Source organism: Filicampus tigris, chromosome 14, assembly GCF_054856515.1.
Source record: "Filicampus tigris isolate MCC_2025a chromosome 14, RoL_Ftig_1.0, whole genome shotgun sequence".
Lineage (NCBI taxonomy): Eukaryota > Metazoa > Chordata > Actinopteri > Syngnathiformes > Syngnathidae > Filicampus > Filicampus tigris.
The window spans coordinates 21514336-21534139 of NC_141230.1; the positions used below are offsets into that span (position 1 = coordinate 21514336).

Below are 19804 nucleotides of genomic sequence, written 5' to 3' on the forward strand. Positions count from 1 at the left end.
CCCTCTCAGGCTGTGGTTTTTTTTTTTTCCCGGGGAAAAACAGCATAGCGCAAGGGTCGAGTTGGAAATGAACAAAGTAAAGAGATATCCAGACATCTGGATGGATGAGTTTGGAACCGAAGCAGCAAATGTGGTCACTTTTCATGTATTTGAAGAATCCTGTTGCTGCTTTCTTGCCTTGTTGCTTGCACTTGTCCAACACGTACGGTTTATTTCGTTTTACGTTTGTATTTCAAAGTGTGCCTATGTGCTATGAGGGCTCCCCTTGAGTTTGGTCCTCTGCTACAATCACAGCCACTCACTGATGATTTATGACCACTCCTGAAACAAGTGCAGGTGGTGGGTCTCTTTGTGAGAAGTGTAAATGGGTTGCAGAAACAGAAAGAATTTCTAGCGGAACCTCTGAAGTCCAATCCCTTCGAGTGCGATGGTTGACTTTTTCAGATTCACAATTTGTCGGAAACTCGCTTTCCTGCGTCACAATTTCCAAAAGTTCCATTTCATGTTGGTCCCCCTCACTTGCTAAACTGAGATGCTGATATCGCATGAAAATTCCAATGAATGCATTGACAAATAATTGTGAACAAAGACCTCTCGGTCTATCTGACACACATGATGATTCACCCACATGTCAAACAGTCATAGTGTTGTACCAAATTATGTCAAGGAAGACGATTTCATGTCAGATTTTTTTTTTTTTTTTTTCCGGTATTGGTGGCTGGTATTGGCATCCTTCATCAGCACCCGATACCTTATACTGATATCTGATATCGTTACTATTTCAATGTCTGAACAGCATATTGTCGCTGTCCTGTGAAAAACATGTGCTATATCTCCAATTTTGTAAATTCTTTAAATTTTCACGTAAATGCGATGCTCGTAAAAATACGAAAAATGAAAAAAAAAAATGGACACAAGTGCTTTTCACAGGACAGCGACAAAATACGACATGTAACTGGGCATGAAACTAATACCAACAATTTCAGTATTGTAAGAACACTATTCTCTGACATCATCAGACCTCAAACGCGGGAGTTCTCATCAAATTCTGCAATGTACAACTTCAGAGGACTTCACCGTACACATATCTTCAGTTTCTGACGGGCTTCCGTTGCTACGGTGGCAACATAACTTGAATTTGTTCGCAAGTCTGAACGAGCTATCAGTAGCCTATGCTAACATAGAAACAAGTCATAATTAACGTAAGTATTTGTATGGAAACACTTGTAAGGCATAAATATACGTTAAATACGAACAGTGAGTACTCCAAACTAGTTCGCTGTGCCACGTTGGCAACCGCGTATGTTGGAACTGTTGGAGACGTGATCTTATGTATTTTCACATTTTTACGTCGCTGAATGATTATACATAGTGACAATCGATTTAATGGTCATCCCAGTCAGTCCTTTATAGTGTGAAGGTATGTGTGGAGCAAATGTGTTCATGCGCCGGCACACCATTAAGGCTCACCTGCCCTTTGTCTTGGTCTATCACTATCTCCTTGTCATGCTTCAGTGAACCTTGACTTCGCCAGCCCCCTGAAATGCAATCTCCCGCAAAAGCCATCAAATAAAAATTCATATTGATACTCCGGCTCGCTTTTTCCTCCACCTTTTCCCTTCTCTCACAATCAGCGGTCCATGATGATAAATGACCAACTGTCAGATATTAAAGTCTGGAACACAGAACAACACGTTCCCTCTTTTCTTTCCACACGGCGGCACCCCTGCGGTTCTCGCCCATTTGGGGATTTTACAGGCTGATGTGGCCGCTCTACTTTGCCTTTAGAGACACTCTGCAGACTTTGTTGTATGGCGCAAAACAACACGTGAACTCGTCCTCAATTTACATTTCATCATTTCAACAAGCTGGGTTTTTTGGAGCCGCCAGTCGGCACCTTGTCATGCAATTCAATTGCAGCCTACCTAAATTTGAAACGGTGTTAGCAATTCTGGTTTTTAAGTCGAATACAAAGTTGCTTTTTCTTATTTGTGTTGGTGCGTTTACTATTCACAAGGCGGTATGGTGGACTTTAGTGCAGTAGTTGTTTTCAGATCCACTGAAATGTGAAATAGTTGCAAAAGTGGAAAGCTGTTAGCTGAGAACTGAAATGTTTTCAGTCAGACTGCTAGGAGACCGTCATCATTTCTTGTGAGCAATTAGAAGCCATCACGCCATCCGTTGCCCCGCGGCCATTTCACCATCCGTCAAAGTGGCTATTGTCATTGGAATTGTTTTGCTCCATCCATTTGGGAAAGATGATGCTTTTTCAAAAATGCTATAATACGAAACGAATACATTTGTTTACCCACTACACAGTATTGGCTTTCTGAACAACAAAAGTTTATGGAGATTGTACTAGAGGTGTCAAAATGAATCGAAAACTACTTTAATAACTGAGTCATCGTTCTGATCCATTGTTTGACTTAAAATTGTCCGATTCCATCCTTTCAAATGCGCTTTTTCTTTTCCAATTAAAATAAGATATTTGCAAACATTTGCTTTTACTTGACCGAACCAGTAATGGATTACTTTTACATTTGGCTTTTGTGTCGTTTTGGAAAAGACCTCTCCTAATAATTATTTACTCCTATGTCATATGTTTTTTGGGTTGGTGGTTTTTTTTTGCTAGGTGTAGATTTACTCTGACAGCATTTGCGATATCCATCGGAGGCACCCATTGGCAGTTATTTTGAGCCGCTTTGCACCTTGCAGCACGCCAAGGGCAGACCTTTTCATCGCCTTGTGTTTTTCCAGAGATAATGATATTCTTTTACTCGGAATAGGATTTTCACTCGTTCTCATTTTCTATCCTTTGTTCACCTTCACCTCTCCATGCCGCTCAGCGCCTCCCCCGCCGCTCGGCCCCGGCCGCCGTTCCCGGCGCGGCGGCGCGGCTCCATCGCGCCTCCTCGCCACAAGCGGGGGATGAGAGGCAAATCAAAAAGCCCCGCGTTTCCCCACAGCCCCTCTGACTGTGCCAGATTAAATTAGGGCTTTTTCATCTTCTTTCTCATCTTGCTCTTTTTCCCTGCCTCCTGTGGCTCAAGTCAGAATCACCTGCAAGCAAGCCGTCTAGCAACCTGACGAGGCAGTATCACGAGTTCATTTGGAGGGAGACGGCGCTCAGCCTGGATTCTCTGGCTCCGCTTTTTTTTTTTGTTTGTTTATGAAAGGTTTTCGATTTTTTATTTTTATTTTTATTTTTATTTTTTATCCTTTCTCATGTCCGCCACCTTTAACAGTCTTATTTTTCAACCCAACAAATATTGGAAAGCAACAATAGACACTGGTGCCTTGAGATACGATTGACTTCACGAAAAGCAGCAGTTTGACAGATTCACCCGCAAAGATGCTTCAAGCTGTGTATTGCCACTTGAAGTTGACTGTCAAAGCCAACCTAAAACAAAGACGCACACCGTGTATTTAAAACAACCACATCATTTTGCCACAGGAAAATGTGCTAAGTGTAATGCTAACAAAAAATGAAGGCTCGGCATAAATCGCCGGCGGCTCAAATTGAGTTGCGAATTGGTCGAAACGAACGCCGAATCAGAATTTTCCCAATTGAGTCCAAACGGGTCATAGCATATTGTCGTCAGAGAGGAATGTTGGGATGGCGCTCACGTCGCTTTACGCGTGCTACGTACTCGCCATGACGACCGCAAGTAGTCGCATGTGTGTTGGAAAGAGTCAACAACGTCTTTTGTGCTCCTAATTAAAGTGCCGTTAAAATCAAGGGCCAACTGTAGTTTTAAAAACCCATTTCAGCACCATCCACTTCTCAAGGCGCACACACACAGTCACGTTATGAATCTTTTGTGAGCCGCTCCCCAATGACTGCACCTGATTCTCCATTTTCCAACACGGCGGCCTCATCCGAAAATCAAACCTGACAGGCACATTTGCATTGCATGCTGATGACAGCAACGTGTGGAGGAGGATGGGAAACCAAAGAAGTGATGGTTGCATACATAAAATGGATCAAAAATACTCTACGGTTTGTAGTGTCCAAGAGTTGGATATGTGCATTTAACTCATTCACTGCCGTGGAGGTTTTCATATTCGGCAACTGGATTGCTCGTCAATGTTCGTCAAGTACGTTATACACAGAGTAAGTACCAGAGGTGTCACCCAGCTTGGCTGTGAAATTCAGCTTTGGAAAAACCACTGCGATGATGAAGAGATCCCTGTAGATGGCGGCGTTTGAGATAAGCACAGCTTTTGAGTTGAAGATCAAGATTACGGGGTGAATCTTACCAGGGAGAGAAATGCCGACATGTTGGATTTCAGAAAAACGTACATTGCTAGAGAACAAAAAAAAGGCAGGAAAATGTTTCGGGGGCGTGGTGAAGAAGAAAGGCTACTCTTTTCGGTAGGGTGAATGCTTATTTTGAAAGAACGCAATGTTTATGTATACGTGAGTATATGAAGCGAGGCGCTGTGAATACTTTTTGCATTATGCAGGCCACTTCCTTTTCAAAACAACAACTTGCATGTTTGTGCTAACAGGCAAGTGCCTTGTATAGTGGCTGTGGGGGTTGGGACCCCCGACTTGCGCTCAAATGAATCTTGCGTGTTCCGCTCGGATGGACCTTCTCCCTCCCTGCCGTCCACCCCCCGCACCCCACCTTTTCATTTTCAATTAGGCCTCGCAATATGAATCTTTAATAGGGTGATAATTGTGCTAGCATATTTACTGTCACCCACCATTAGGCCAGATTAATTAGCCCATTTAGTTTAGCTTAGGCGAGTGTCTGACTGAGGAATGAGGGCAGTGATGGAAGGCGAGCGGAATCAGCACAATCTGCCGGCTATCCTAATGCCATCTTTCTCGCTCTTTTATGCCGTTCGCCTCTCTGTCTTTTCATTTTTCTGCCGCCTTAACGTTCCGTTAGTCAGCTCCATCAATCCGCACTCAGCACAATTTTTTTCTTTTCTTCCTTTTTTTTTTGTGACCTTTCAAGTTGTTCGGATGGAAGTCAAAAGCATTCTCCTACAGCGTCATCAAAGTTGTGCAATTCGCATCGTCAGATGACGATGACACGGGGGCGGCTTCAAAGACCGGCTTTCTGCGCTGGTTCAGTCTTTTGCTTTGACTTTGGGGGGATTGTTTTGTGGCCAAGGAAGGCCCGTCCGTGCTGGTCGAAGGCCGGGTTTCCGATTAATAGCAAGTTCAATACAAATTGTTACTGTTGGGCGGAAACCTACCTCCAAATTTGGTCAATTTCACCCCCCATGACAAATAAATATTGTTGGTAAGTCAGGTGTGTTATTTTTGCAAATTATGAACCAATCGAAAGTGTCGAATACAGCTGGAGCGCAAAACTCTCTTGAGCACTTCTGAGAAGTGTCGTCAATCTCGGCCGCTTGTGGCATTGTGTCTCCTCAAGATTGAGTCACAAAGCGAAAGAAAGTGTTTGTGCTTTTGAGACAAGTACAAGTGACACTATTTCGGTTAGATACAGAGATTAGATACGTTTGTCTGTTTGTTCCAGCCAGCAGTGTGAAAGATGTGTCGCCAAAGTCTCAACCCGCTGTCGTCCGTCCTCTTTTTAACGTGAATCTATTTTTCAGCGAGGGCTCGTATCAATTCGGCCGCCGCCACTCAGTGCAAATCACTACTCGGTGTGTGTGTCTCGCACTCAAGCCGCCCTCTTGGCCTGTGCTCTGATTTGCAGGTGCCGTGGCGCTGAGCCTGCTCTCAGGTCAGGACAAACCCGTCACCATGGATATGGATGAGGAGGAGAATATGAGTGAGTCGGCCCATCGTTGGTGTCCTTTGGCTTTTCTGTTACTTTCTTGCATGCCCTCCATGGTTTGCCTTCATGTTCTTCCAATGTGTAATCGGTAAAAGCTAAAGTAGGAAACAGTACGTTTCTAGCGCTTAGCGCCAAAGTGGATCGTCACTCTGAAAAGTCTGCTAATTGCTTGATATGATTGCCACTCAAACTCTTAGCGTCACCCGTCCTGACGTGAACCGAGACATCGAGCAATGCACGCACCCAGATATTACTGACAACATAAAAGAGAAAAGTTAATCAGTACATCTGAGAGGCCTCGGGTCATAAAACAGATTTTAACTTCTTAAAATTTCCTCCTCAGAAAATCTTCTTTTCCCGAGCTTATTGAACTTTAATTAGACATTCGAGCCCAACTTCTTCTACATCTGCGACTTGTCTGAGAAAGCCCCAGAAAGGACTTTGTGATCGTCTTCATGAAGAATGATCGTCTTCATGAAGAATCCGTCGTGTAAAAATGTCACACATTTTGAGCGTTGCAAACAGTGCCCAACTCAGTCTCCCGAGTTATCGCTGACCATAAGCAAGGCGGTGTAAAGCAGGCTGTGTTGTGTAACTTGAAACACTTCCGATTTTTTTTTTGTAGTCGACGCTAGATAGTCCTCCCTTAATCAATGATGTCATTGATTGACGATTAATTGACTTCTAGTTATAATCATCATTGCACAGTGGCAAAGTCAACACGTCGGGTCAACCCCCACCGCAAATATTAGGATCGGAATACTTTAGAGGTAACCGAGATGAGAGGCAGTATGGTGCCACAGGACATCCAAACAGCTGAAAAATACAAAGAAGAGTTGTAGGAGAAGCTAAGCTAACTGTGAGCTTATGTTGTTTCGCGTTACAATCACAGGCTGACTCAGTTGACCGCGGTTGAAAGGATTTGCAATCGGAACTATTGAACAGGTTGAACATTTACAGTTCACAGCCCTTGACCGATTTTGTGAGCAGATCAGTGAGGGAAAATCCCTCGTAGCACACCCCATCCTACACCACGGTACAATGACTCCGGATAATCGTTCAGAGGCACGGGGCCTTTCCCGATTTGGAGCGAAAATTGAGGGCCGTATGTGTCGTACGGCGCAGTGGCAGGTAGTGACGGCTGATTAGACGAAGGTTTGGAACTGCATGTTTCTGTTTTCGGACATTATTTGGTGCATGCGCTCCAGCGTTGATCTTTTGCTCATCCACGTGAGCCAACCAAAATCTGTTCTTTTGGTTTGAGTATGTGGAGAAAGTTTTACATGCTTTAATCAATGTGAAATCATCTAACGGAATCCATTTGTCTCGATTTGCATGCGAGTCCCTTCATTGTGATTATTGATTGCAAGTGATCAGATATATCCATAGTAGTATTGACCACTGGATTCATCTGCCGTTTCACGCAAAATTTAATTCAAGCAACAACGTCGGGTGAATTGTATTGTGTGTTAATTTTTTCTTCACCATGCAGCAATTATTGCTCATTTATTTATAATCAATCACACTTATATTTCCGGCGATGAGGGGTTCTTTCGTTTAATTTGGGGTTTTGTCCTTTTGTAACATTTCTCCTTCTCTTCCTTTTACACCCATTTGAACTGCCAAACTAATGCACCCATGAGGAATGCATGCGTCTGCCAGTGCATGTTTTCAGTAACTGATGAATGTGCAGTTTGAATGACGACCGATCTGTTGGAGTACCTTTTTGATCGGCGTGTCTTAAGATATGACCGTGATTTGATTCAGATGGTAACGGCATGTCAGTGGAACACGACACCGATGAGCTTCGTGTTGGCGGGAGGGGGCGGCTTTTCGGAGACACCGGGTCACACGAATGACGCCCTGATTTGAACCTTTCTTTCCTCTTTTGGACTCCGACATGTCATTATTGTCAAATTTTCCCGTGAAGGGGGGGGGGTTGATGCCACATTTTGAACTGGCACTCTTGTCACCAGCCGAGCTTTTTTGGGGATCCGGCAGTAGGCAGAGTCTTGGCATTCTGCCTCTTTTTGATGTGTTCTCCCGTTTTGCCTGGTCCTCAGCTCCTCCTCCCCTTGCACTCCTCCCCTGCACTCCCTCAACCCAACCTACAGTCCCACTCATGCACACTGCGGCCTCTCTTTCTCCTGAGTACCGCAAGGAGTAACCTATCAAGCCTTTGCTGAAGGATGTTATAAATGGAAATTTTTGCCAATATTCCATCCACTTTGCTTACTGGGCCCAGTGATATGTGTTCCCCAGCATATCTGATAACATTAGTGGAAAGTTGTTGTTTTATTCATGTACGCTGGCCTTGAGGGTCTCGAAAGGCGCTTCCAAGTAAAATAATATTATTATTATTAAAATCAACTCTTAACTACTTGCTAGATTCACTGTAGGTGGATGACATGAATTAAAAACAGTGTGCGTACTAGCGCTGCACAATATATCGAAAAAATATCGATATCGCGATATTGGCCCGTGCAATATGCATATCGCAAAGACAATTGTTTGCTCTTATCCGAATTTGACCAGTCAGATGCAAACTTAAATGCGCATCTCCACCCAATAGTTGGACATTATCTAGGGAAATTACTATGAATTAGCTAAGAACACATTGAGCTTGCTTATTTTGCCCTATGAAGAAAAACAACTTTGTTCATTAGATAATAAAAATGTAACTTTAGGTGCATGTTAAATATCGCAATATCGATATCCCTATAGTAAACATCCATATCGCATATCGCATGTTTTCCCAATATCGTGCAGCCCTAGTGTGTACATGCACTATACGTTTAAGAAAAATGTGTGTTTGAGTATTCATAAACACATTAACAACAGGACTTGAGAAGGGTTTTTTTTCCCACTTTTAACACTCGATTTTCACTAGATTCATAAGGTATGAGACTCGCAACTTAAAATAATGTTGCAGTACAGTAGCAATTTCAATGAAATGTGATCATCTTGTTTAGCGAGTACAACAGTTAGCAAATGTGACTGACTTGATGTGAGGATGATCTTAAAATGACGAATCAGCAGTCGAGCTCATCCTTAAAACATATCTGCCTTTATACAGGAACACAAATCATTGGTTCAGTTCCAAAGAGTGATAAAGGAATCTATAAATTTTGCATTTACAAGATCCTGCAACGAAGGCGTTGTAAGTTACTCTTTCTGGGCACCGCAGGTTCGAGCAGCACTGACGTTAAGGAAAACCGAAACCTGGACAACGTGTCCTGCAAAGAAGGGGTGGGTGTGGCCGAGCAGCTCCCCAATGGAAGCGGCCCGGGCACTCGAAAGCGCCCCCTGGAGGAAGGAAACAATGGTCACACTCACTCCAAGTTCCGAGCCAAGAAGCGCAAGAAAACGCCCGGACCCATCCTGCCCAAGAATGCCCTGATGCAGCTCAATGAAATCAAACCGGGTCTTCAGTACAAGCTGCTGTCCCAAACGGGGCCGGTCCACGCGCCAGTTTTTGTCATGACCGTAGAGGTCAACGGACAGACCTTTGAGGGCATGGGTCCGACCAAGAAGAAGGCCAAGTTGAATGCGGCGGAGAAAGCGCTGCGTTCCTTTGTCCAGTTCCCCAACGCCTCGGAGGCGCACCTGGCCATGGGTCGAACGCTGACCGTCAACACGGACTTTACCTCCGACCAAGCTGATTTCCCAGACATGCTCTTCAACGGCTTTGAGACACCGGCCACACCCGAAGAGTCCTTCTATGTCGGTTCCAACGGTAGCAGCACTTTAAACTCACTCGGGGAGTACCCACTGCCCACAGCACCCGGCGGCAACCTCGTCCAGGCGCCGCTGCCCCCTCCGTCGGCATTCGGCTTGCCCTCGAGTGGCAAAAACCCCGTCATGATTCTCAATGAACTCAGGCCAGGCCTCAAATATGACTTTGTGTCAGAGAGCGGGGAGAGTCACGCCAAGAATTTTGTGATGTCGGTGACGGTGGATGCGCAGACATTCGAAGGCTCAGGGCGCAACAAGAAGCTCGCGAAGGCCCGGGCAGCGCAGGCCGCTCTCTCGGCTCTCTTCAACATGCAACTCGACCAGACACCTTCCAGGCAGCCCATACCCAGAGAGGGACTGCAGCTTCACCTCCCGCAGGTAAGGCAGCGCTTATTCTTCCTTTGTCATGCTCAACCAAGAGCTTGCGTTACGATGACTGTCCTCACCTATGAAAGCGCTTGGATTAAAGGTGCAGGAGGTCCTCGGTTTTTGAGGAGTTCAGTTCCATCGGCGGCGACGTAACCCGGATATGTCGTTGGAGCATGCCGTAGTCTGTCGCTAACCTAACACGCCGTAGTCACGTTATTCGTATGAAAAACGCCGCAAATAACAAAGAGTAAATTGGGCAATAGCAGCGTGTCCCACGGTTCATTGCGTGTAACGTTGAAAACTTAGCATGCGGATGCCGCCAAGAATCGCCGTGTAATTTGCAACTTGACATTTTGTGCTGATGTCGCGGCCACAGATCTGAATCGGGCCTCGTGATTATTAGGATTAAAGTCCTACTTGAATTGATTAGCTGTTGCTGTGACTGCGGTAAACACAATGACGACAAAAGCTTTGAGGTGTGTTGACCATTCAATAGGAGTAAAATAGTTTACGCACCTTGTCAGTATCTAATTTCTAGTGCAGCGCTTCCCAACCGTGATTGAGCCAAGGCACTTATTTCACATGACTAAAATCTCATGGCATTCCCAAATGTATTTACTCTGTAGTTGCGGATATTCCGTGCTCAGAAAGCACATTAAGGGTCACTTATCACCAAAAAACGGTGGAAATTGAAGCATTAAATCGCTATTGGGCATCAAGACCTGCCGTGTAAATCCAACACAGGAAATTTTAAACGAGCCAGTTTGATTGTCTGCGCATGAGGAAGGCTAGCCCATAAAACAAGACCGTATTAGAGAGCGTTTATTTGTATGTTGAGTTGACTGGGAAAGCAGCCATCCTAGTAAAAAGTCACGACCCACTTTTCTCACATTTTTTTTTTTTTTTTTTTTAAACACTCGGAGCAATTTACAACTGTTGTCAAGGAGAGTCATGTGAGCCAATGTTGTGTTTTGCAATAAATGTAGAACGTTTGCTTTTGTTGAGCCTTGGATGACGTCTCCTTCTTCCTACTTGTTTATAGCTGACCATTTTACTCAATTAACCTTTGGATGCATTAACAGTACGTGATGAACTATTCCTTTTAATCCATCGGAAATGCATTGTATTGAGAATGTTTGCAATTTTTTTTGTCCAAAAAGTAAAGCTCTGTCAGGTCATTAACCTTGTCACTTGAAAGTTAAAGGACCCTGGCTACGAGTGGGTGAGTCCAACGTAGCGGCAAAGTAATATTCTAATAATCTCATTAGTTTGTGTCCATCCATCTGTAGTCGTCTCTCGCCTTGGTTACTGTCATTTTCTATCACATTAGCCACCGAGTAAAGAGCTTAGCCCGAGAAAAGTGGCTGTCAAAGAACACAGGATGTATGTTCACTTGAGCTTCAGCTGCATGGATCTTTTTCTCCGTTGAACCCGTCAACCTTACGAGACACCTTGAAAGATATTCACGCATCCATTTCAGAGGTATAGTGAGCCCCCCCGTCCATGGTGGGGTGTCATTCCAGAGCCTCCGCCATTAGGTGAAAATATCGAGAATTTCAATTGAATAAGTGTTGGCAGTAGATTGGACGTTTATCTTATTTTCTAGACTATAAGCCGCACCTTCATATAAGCCACATACACACACTACATTTTTTTAAAACAATTATGAAAAAAAACCATATTGTTCCCCTAGCAGACGAAAAATCCACAGAATAGCCACACCTTTACATAAACCGCATGCTTCAAAACCTAGGAAAAAAGTAGCGGCTTATAGTCTGGAAAATGCGGTAAAACTGTTGTTCCTGTGTTATATCTATGAATATTATTTTCTCCTGATTGTTCAATATTTTTCTCTGGTGCTAAGGCAGAAAGGTTCCAGGACTGGTGTCAAGAAATCCAAAGTACCGTGTTTTTCAGACTTATCATCCATAGATATGTCTCAGCCGATAATAAAGCCACACTGTCGATTTTGGAGAAAATGAAATGATTTCAAGTGCGCCGTATGGTCCGAAAAATACAATACGCGTTTTCCCCTTGGAAGTAATCCCTCTGGAATGGAACACATTTTCCTAGCCTTCTCTGTTACGTCTTCGTGCACTCCTGGAACGATTCTTCCGGGATCCTCCATAGCTTGATGTCGTCCACGTCTTCAAAACGGGTTCCCCTCGTTTATTACCGGTATTTGAGTTTGGGGAAGAGGAACAAATGTGGTGGTTAGGAAGGTTACTCCAGCACGTCGATGGGAACTGTTGGTTGTTCAGGGCATTGTGAGCAGGTGCGTTGTAGCGTCCACAATTGGCTATTTTTGACATTTTTCAGTATATACCATAAAAACCTGTAAAGTACATAAAAACATGTAAAAAATGATGTCTTTCAGTGCAGAACTCCGCAGTACAAACATTTAAATGCCTTCCACCCAAAATCAATAAAATAAAAAAATCTTCAATTTAGTGGTGTAGGTAAACCAATATAGAGGGTTAACTTTCCGGCTCTTGTTTGGTGGTGAAGGCAAAAACTGTGACAGGTAGCGCTGCTGCGGGAGTCGGGGGATGGGGGTGGGTGGCTAACATCAGACGTGTTTCGTAGGCTGTCGGATTTGACGCTGGTTGGTTTGTGTGTCGGTGTGTGTGTGTGCACGCGCGTGCGTGTGTGGTTGCAGGTTCTCGCCGACGCCGTCTCTCGACTGGTGGTGGATAAGTTCAGTGAACTGACAGACAACTTCACCTCCCCACATGCGCGGCGGAAAGTCCTGGCAGGCGTTGTCATGACAACAGGTAGATAGACTTTCATGGCAATTTACTTTTTGTCATGTGAAGCCTGTTGGCAAGTGGATTTGCCCGTTTTTGTATTTTCGACCACGTCTCTGACGGCGTCAATCCAACGTGAGCTTTATTATCTTTGATAAGGAAGAAATTGTAGATTTCATGTTATGGCAGGTGAGTGTCCATATGTCATGTCATGGACTTGCAATACCTGATACCTGTGGCGCTTGTCCTCATTCGAATCACAGTTGAGTTGGAGCTTTTGCTTGTGCTGCATAATATAAATGAGTCTAGAAAGAAATCCAGGCCAAACCGCTCCTAAATAAAAACTAAAAAAACATCGTTGTTAGCCTTAAAGTGTAATAATTGCCTAAGCCAGTTTTAACCAGCGGTGAAAAAAAATCCAATGCGATAGCTAAAAATGTGAGTTTTTCTTTGCAATCCATGTGATGGTAATCCTCAAACGTCGAATCAAGATTGTTTCGGAAAAAGTTCAACAATAGTCAACTATGCTGTTAGGCTAAGGTTTAATTATGTCAACATTCTTGCGCCGTTCTTAATTAAAATCACTTATTAGGATGTGTGTGTATATATGTATATATGTATATATACATATGTAGATATATATGTATGTACATGTATGTACTGTATGTGTATTAGTTTTTTTTTTATTTATTTTTTTTTTAAATGATCAAATATATTTCTTTTTGTAGCTTAACCCTCCTCTTGCTTTGTGGGTCAATTAACCATCAAAATTAAAATGTAATGCGATTTATCCGATTAAAATTGGCCTCGTTCTTTTTATTATGCAGTAGGATATTTTTATTCATTGTATATGTATTTGAAAACATTTTCAATTTACTAGGCTGGGTGAACACGTATCTTTCTTACACTGGTTTCAATAGACAAGCGGTAGCAAGCGTTTGACGTCTTTGGTCTCGCTCTTCCGACCAGGGACGGACGTCAAGGAGGCGCAGGTCATTTGTGTTTCGACGGGAACCAAATGCATCAACGGTGAGTACATGAGCGACCGCGGCCTGGCCCTCAACGACTGTCACGCCGAGATCATCGCCCGACGCTCGCTCATGAGGTTCCTCTACATCCAGTTGGAGTTCTTCCTCAGGTCAGCGCGCACGCTGACATTTTCCGCGTTACTTCATCCCCTCGAAGCTTTTGGGTCGCCCTTTTCTGCTTGGTTGATACTCATTAATTGATGTTTGTCTGTTGCCGTAGCAGCAGCAAAGAAGAGCACCACAAGTCGATATTCATGCAATGTGACAAAGGAGGCTACAAGTTAAAGGACAACATTCAGTTCCACCTCTACATCAGCACCTCGCCCTGCGGAGACGCCAGGATCTTCTCCCCGCACGAGGCCGGCGTGGAAGGTAAAACGCCGTGGCCGACGCCGTCGGGGGAAACAACAAATATGAAAAAAGTTCAAATGAGTATGGAAAATAACATGAGAAATGTTACATTGTGTCAAATTTGGACATGTTAATGGTTCATTGTCATTACATTGTGTCAAATTTGGACATGTTAATGGTTCATTGTCTTGCTTATAATTAATTTCACTGTAATTGATTCACCAAATTTAGGGCTGCAACAATTAGTCAATGAATCGACAACCAATTCATTGTCAGTGTCATTTAGAAAGAAATCAATCAGAGTATGCCTTTGAAAATGCAAACACCCGGTGAGCTGTGTGCGTCTGCCATATTTTCAGGCCTCCTCAACTCGGTGGGCAACGCCTGCAACAGTTTGCGAAATGAAATCCTAGCGATTGCGCCTCGTTCGGTTTAGTTCAGTTTAATTAGAAATTTTCCGCAGCATCCTAATAATCGTCCGCCGCGGTGCGAGCGAGGCTTCATTAATTAGCGCTTTTGTTAGTCGCTTTCTGCGCCTATCAGTCTTTTCCTCGGCCGGCCCACCCTCACTGTCAGGACTGATTAACCTCCCTTGTATTTGGTCAAAGTGTTTTCCCAGACGCGCGCGCCAGCCCGAACGGGAGAACAGCCGCATTCAATTAGCCCATGAATAGACGCCATCGAAAACATTGATAACCAAATATTGTTGCGACGTTTTTTTTTTTTTGCTTTGTCCGGCAGCCTATTTGTATTTTCACTTCACAACCTCATTCTTTGCTAAACGTCCTTCAATAGCATATGCAACAAGGTGGTGGTGGTTGGGGGGTGAGGGGCTGTCAATCATGAATGTCTGATAGTTCCGCTCGAAGGGAGCCGACCAAACTCGTGTCGGTGGAAGTTGTCATTTTAAGACGCAAGCAGATGCTTTCTAATTGGTTGTCAGTTTCCCACCTTTAGTGCAGCTCAGTGCAGCCCGCACTCGCGCTCTCCCTGCCGCCATCACAAGCCAGTTGCTGCCCTTTTTCATCTCGTGTGAGCTAATTTAATTGGGCGGTTCAGAGCAAGTCAAGGAGACGCTTTTCTTCGTGATCGCCACCTGATAGGGGAAAAAAAAAAAGTGAATTTCTTTGCAAAAAGGAAAAAGGTCGACGTCAATGAAAATGTGACATCGCAATTATAGTGAGCATCATGGTCAGAAGGACATCAAGGCTGTTCATCCAAGAATAAAGCAACAAAAATCGACACAAATTGGAACAGAATTGTATTAATGGAGTGGGCGGAAAAAAGGAGGATGGGATTGGTGTGGGTCCAATATTCTGTCTTTGGGTCTGGAGGCGGTCAGATGCCGCTCATTTGCTGCCGTCACATGCAAGCTTTTCCTTCTTCCGGCTTGATGGCCTCAGACCAAGGAGACCGACACCCCAATCGGAAAGCCAGGGGTCAGCTTCGGACCAAGATCGAGTCGGGCGAGGGCACCATACCCGTGAGGTCCAGTAACACCATCCAGACGTGGGACGGGGTACTCCAGGGCGAGAGGCTACTCACCATGTCCTGCAGCGACAAGATTGCCAGGTCATTTTCATTCCAAGTTCAAATCGGATGAAAGTCAGCCATTCCTTGCTTTACAGTTTGATGCATGACTTCAAGCGGAAGTCAACCCAAATGTATTGTTTTCAAGAATATATTCCAAGCAGGGCCACTAGTTGAAAGAGGGCATTCTTATAAATACTGCGTTTGTGGAATTTGTGTTAATCCACTCGTTTTTAACCATCTCCGGGGGCGGCCATTTTGTATTGTCGACTGAAAACGACATCACAACTGCTCACAACGACCAATCGCGGCTGACCTGTTTTCTGAATCTCGAGCCGCGATTGGTCATTGTGAGCAGTTGTGATGTCGTTTTCAGTCGACAACACAAAATGGCCGCCCCCGGAGATGGTTAAAAACGAGTGGATTAACACTTACTCCACAAACGCAATATTTATCAGAATGCCCTCTTTCAACTAGAGGGCTTGCATAGAACATATTCTTGAAAAAAAAAAAAAAGTTTCCGTTGACATCCACTTTAAATCGATGAATTGCACGGCCCCAGGTGATGTTTATGGACTTCAAGTATTCTTCATACAAATATCAACGGTAATTATGACTTGATTACCGCCTTAACGATAGACTATTGTGTGTTTGTGATGCACATACAAATTCAGATGACGTCACCGCCGTATGAACGCAACGGCATGCTAAAGCAAAAAAATCGTCCGAGTGGAAATAGATTATTCTCTTCCTACGAGCTGTATTTCGTCCTCCCGTCAAGATGGTCATTCAGGGTCCTCTCCGTGCCTGGCCAGGCCTCTAAATTCTCCCGAGTCTGTCATTTTCTTCACGGGGGTGTCAGGGACGAGCACATTGATGGACCGAGCCGTCCTTCCGCTATATTGGCACGCCCATCATGGTGTCTTTAGTCTCTGTCGGCGTTCAAGGCGAGCGCGTGCCATCCTGGTGATGAAGGGAGGCTGCCCGCCCGTTGCCAAGCAAACAATAAAAAGTGCAACATAACTCTTGTCCACCATGCAGGCGCCGTCCACGCCGGTAATACTTTGCCTCAGTGCACCGAATGATTGGGCGCCAAGTGTGCGCTTGATGAAGGACACGTCTGCCGCGTTAGAGACTGCCTTGTTCGTGGGTTTTTTTTCTGTTTTTGTTTTGTTTTTTGCACAGTGTGCCTGCGCGGCGCCGTGACTCCTTCAGCTTGTCGCACTTGTGCTATCGATTTCACTTTTTTCCCCTCTCTCTTTCTGTCGCCTTTGTCAAAAGTGGAGGGATCTAAGTCAGTAGAGGGCAAAATAGCTTGGCAACACTGAAATAATAGCAAGAAAACAAGACTCAAGTTAATGAGTAGCGATTGATTGGCTCCTCAGATCGTATGAGGCCATCTGCACTTGGGAGAAGGTTGGAATCTCTCTTAGCTCATTATGCACTGGGGCCTTCACTTATGACCTTAATGTCTAATCTAAAACACTTGTATTTAAAGTACAAGTCAACTTTCTTTTTTTTTTTCTTTTTTTTTTGAACAATAATATGGTCTTTGTCGTCCCACTCGTCTAAACACGACATTCTGATTGATATTGCATTTGTGGAATAAGTTAATCCACCCTGTTTTTAGCCATTTTAGAGGGTGGCCATTTTGTCACTTCTGTCAACTGAAAATGATATCACAGTTACTCAGGTAACGACCAATCACAGTTCAGCTTCAGAAAACAGGCGAGTCGTGTTTGGTCGTTACCCGAGCAACCGTGATGTCATTTTCAGTCCACAGAAAGTGACAAAATGGCCGCCCCTGAGATGGCTAAAAACGGGTGGATTTTGCTGCTTAACTCATATTGCACAAACGCAATATTCATCAGAATGCGAGAAAAAAAGAAAGTGTTTAGACTAGTGGGGCTGCACAGAACATTTTCTTTTAAAGCAAATGCAGCCGTTTTCATCTCCTCGTTTTCCTATCTCAGCTCGGCCATTTTGATTCTTGCTGTCACCTGAAAATGACACCCCAGTGCTGGGTGAGCTCAGGTGACGAGCACAAAAAAAAAAAGGCACGCCAACTGTTTTTGGGTTGCCGATTGGCTGTTCCCTGACCTCACCTCACCTCACCTCTTCAGTCGTGCCAATGTTGCTCTCCAGAGATCGGAAGGTCGGAAACGTCTTCGGAGAACAGGCGTGCTTTGTACATGTGACCACTTGACTGCTGGGAACTGGTTGATTCTGCACAGCCGTCAGCCACATGGCCGCCAGCCAATAATAATCATGATCGGCGACGGGTTGAATTATAGGGAGTAAAATAGTTGTTATTCAATAAAAGACAGCATTTTATAACTTTCATATTGTGTTGTTGTTGTTTTGCCCCTTGTCCTAATCAATAAACAACCCTAAAAATGGAAGACTGTGCATTTCTTTAACCCGAGCAAGCATTCAGCAAGGGATCAAGTAAGCATTAGCCCCACTAGTAGGAGACAGAGCCTTGTTCTTCTTACACTCCTGTAACTATTATTCCCCCCCCCCCCACCCCTTTTTGTTCTTGGCTCCACATTTTAGTCCACGCACATTTCCTGAGGTGGGAGCGTGATGCTTGGCAGAGCATGTCAATGGGAAAATGACTAGGGAGCCACGGCTAATGATACAGCACAGAAATACGGGGGAATTTAGCAAAAGCGAAATTGGATCCCTCGCCAGCATTGTGCGCGCTACGTTGCGTTGGCCCGTGGCGTCATATACTCATTTATGTGACGCGTTGCCGTACAACCGCCATCAACACAAGGTATTTGCATCTTGCGGCCGCAGGTGGAACGTGGTGGGCATCCAGGGCTCCCTGATGAGCTACTTCACAGAGCCCATTTACTTCTCCAGCATCATCCTGGGAAGCCTCTACCACGCCGATCACCTCTCCAGAGCCATGTACCAGCGCATCGCCGATATCGAGGACCTCCCCCAGCAGTTCACGCTCAACAGGCCTCTGCTCAGCGGTGAGGAGAGCCGCTCGCTCCCCCCCCCCCCCCCCCCCGCTTCATGTTGTGATGATATTTCCCCAGAGCTGACTTTTACCGTGCAGAATTTCAACAGCAGGCGCATATTGAGCAATACGTCGCCGCTGCTTTACATTTTTATTTCAGCAATCATTTATCCCTTTGGTCATATTGTAACGACATCATCAACAAAGTATTTTCGATTTTTTTTTTTTTTTTTTTTATGGTAAAATGAAAACAAGTGCACCAGTTACGTGGAGGTGAGCTCGGGTCAACCATCAACTAGTCGACTTGTGTTTCTTCCTGCGCTCGTTGCTTCCGTCCCTGATTTTTTCATTTTTTTTTTTGTAGGTATAAGCAACGCGGAGGCCAGGCAGCCGGGCAAAGCGCCCAACTTCAGCGTGAACTGGACGGTGGGCGACCAGGGCCTGGAGGTGATCAACGCCACCACGGGCAAGGACGACATGGGCCGAGCCTCGCGCCTCTGCAAGCACGCCCTCTACAGCCGCTGGGTGCGCCTGCACTCCAAGGTAGCCGCACGCACATCACAAAGGGCCCCGAAATTGGCGCACTAGGAATCAAAAACGCTATTCAGACTCAAAGAAATTCCAAGCATTTAAAGGGGAAGTCAATCCAAAACTATTTTTATTTTCAAGAAGATGTTCTATGCAGCCCCCCTCGTTGAATAGCCATCTCTTTGTCACTTCTGTCGACTGAAAATGACATCACGGTTGCTGAGGTAACGACCAATCACAGCTCAGCTGTTTTCTGAAGCTGAGCTATGAAAGTCTGCATGTTTTTGGGGACGGGAACGAGTAAAAACAGTTCGGTTCGATATATTTGAATAAGCCTTTTTCGGTGAAAAGGTCGATGCTGAAGGAGGAAGTTGTAAGGCGACCACGTAAATTGGGAATTACTTTCTTCTTTTTTAAGGCAGATTTTTATCCGTCTGTTAACTGCTTAGTCAGTGCAATGTTTCATTGGTTGCATCACTCATGGCTCTTAAGACCTTTGAAAAAGCATTTGGGACGAAGATCTACCATTTGAATCAATGACACAATGAATGAGTGAATTGAAATTAGCAATTGAGCATTTTAAAGTGTGATACCAACTTGAGCCATGCAGTGTTTTTTTTTTTTTTTTTTAATTTCCTGAAATTTGCCATTTTGGACCTGCGAGGATTCCACCTGACGGCGACGATATTAGAAACGTGTCTTGGAATGAGTACAATAGAATTGTTTCTGAACTTTGGGAATTGTTATCCCATTGCTGACTGTCTTGTGTGGTCTCGCCTGTCC

General features: G+C 44.6%; 1 protein-coding gene across 4 annotated transcripts in view; it reads left to right on the forward strand.

The window, feature by feature from the left end:
- The window catches only part of adarb1b (adenosine deaminase RNA specific B1b), a 91956-nt gene that overhangs the window by 68422 nt on the left and 3730 nt on the right, over window positions 1–19804 (forward strand). For 2 of the 4 annotated variants that reach the window (XM_086051888.1, XM_086051885.1), the window contains 8 exons: window positions 5682–5756; window positions 8950–9875; window positions 12526–12640; window positions 13583–13751; window positions 13862–14013; window positions 15396–15564; window positions 18325–18506; window positions 18858–19036. In XM_086051888.1, the coding sequence (XP_085908014.1) occupies window positions 5729–5756; window positions 8950–9875; window positions 12526–12640; window positions 13583–13751; window positions 13862–14013; window positions 15396–15564; window positions 18325–18506; window positions 18858–19036 (1920 nt within the window). In that variant the 5' untranslated portion in view covers window positions 5682–5728. Of the gene's footprint in view, window positions 1–5112; window positions 5259–5681; window positions 5757–8949; window positions 9876–12525; window positions 12641–13582; window positions 13752–13861; window positions 14014–15395; window positions 15565–18324; window positions 18507–18857; window positions 19037–19804 lie in introns of those variants that run through there. The other 2 variants (XM_086051889.1, XM_086051886.1) reach the window with 2 other exon arrangements.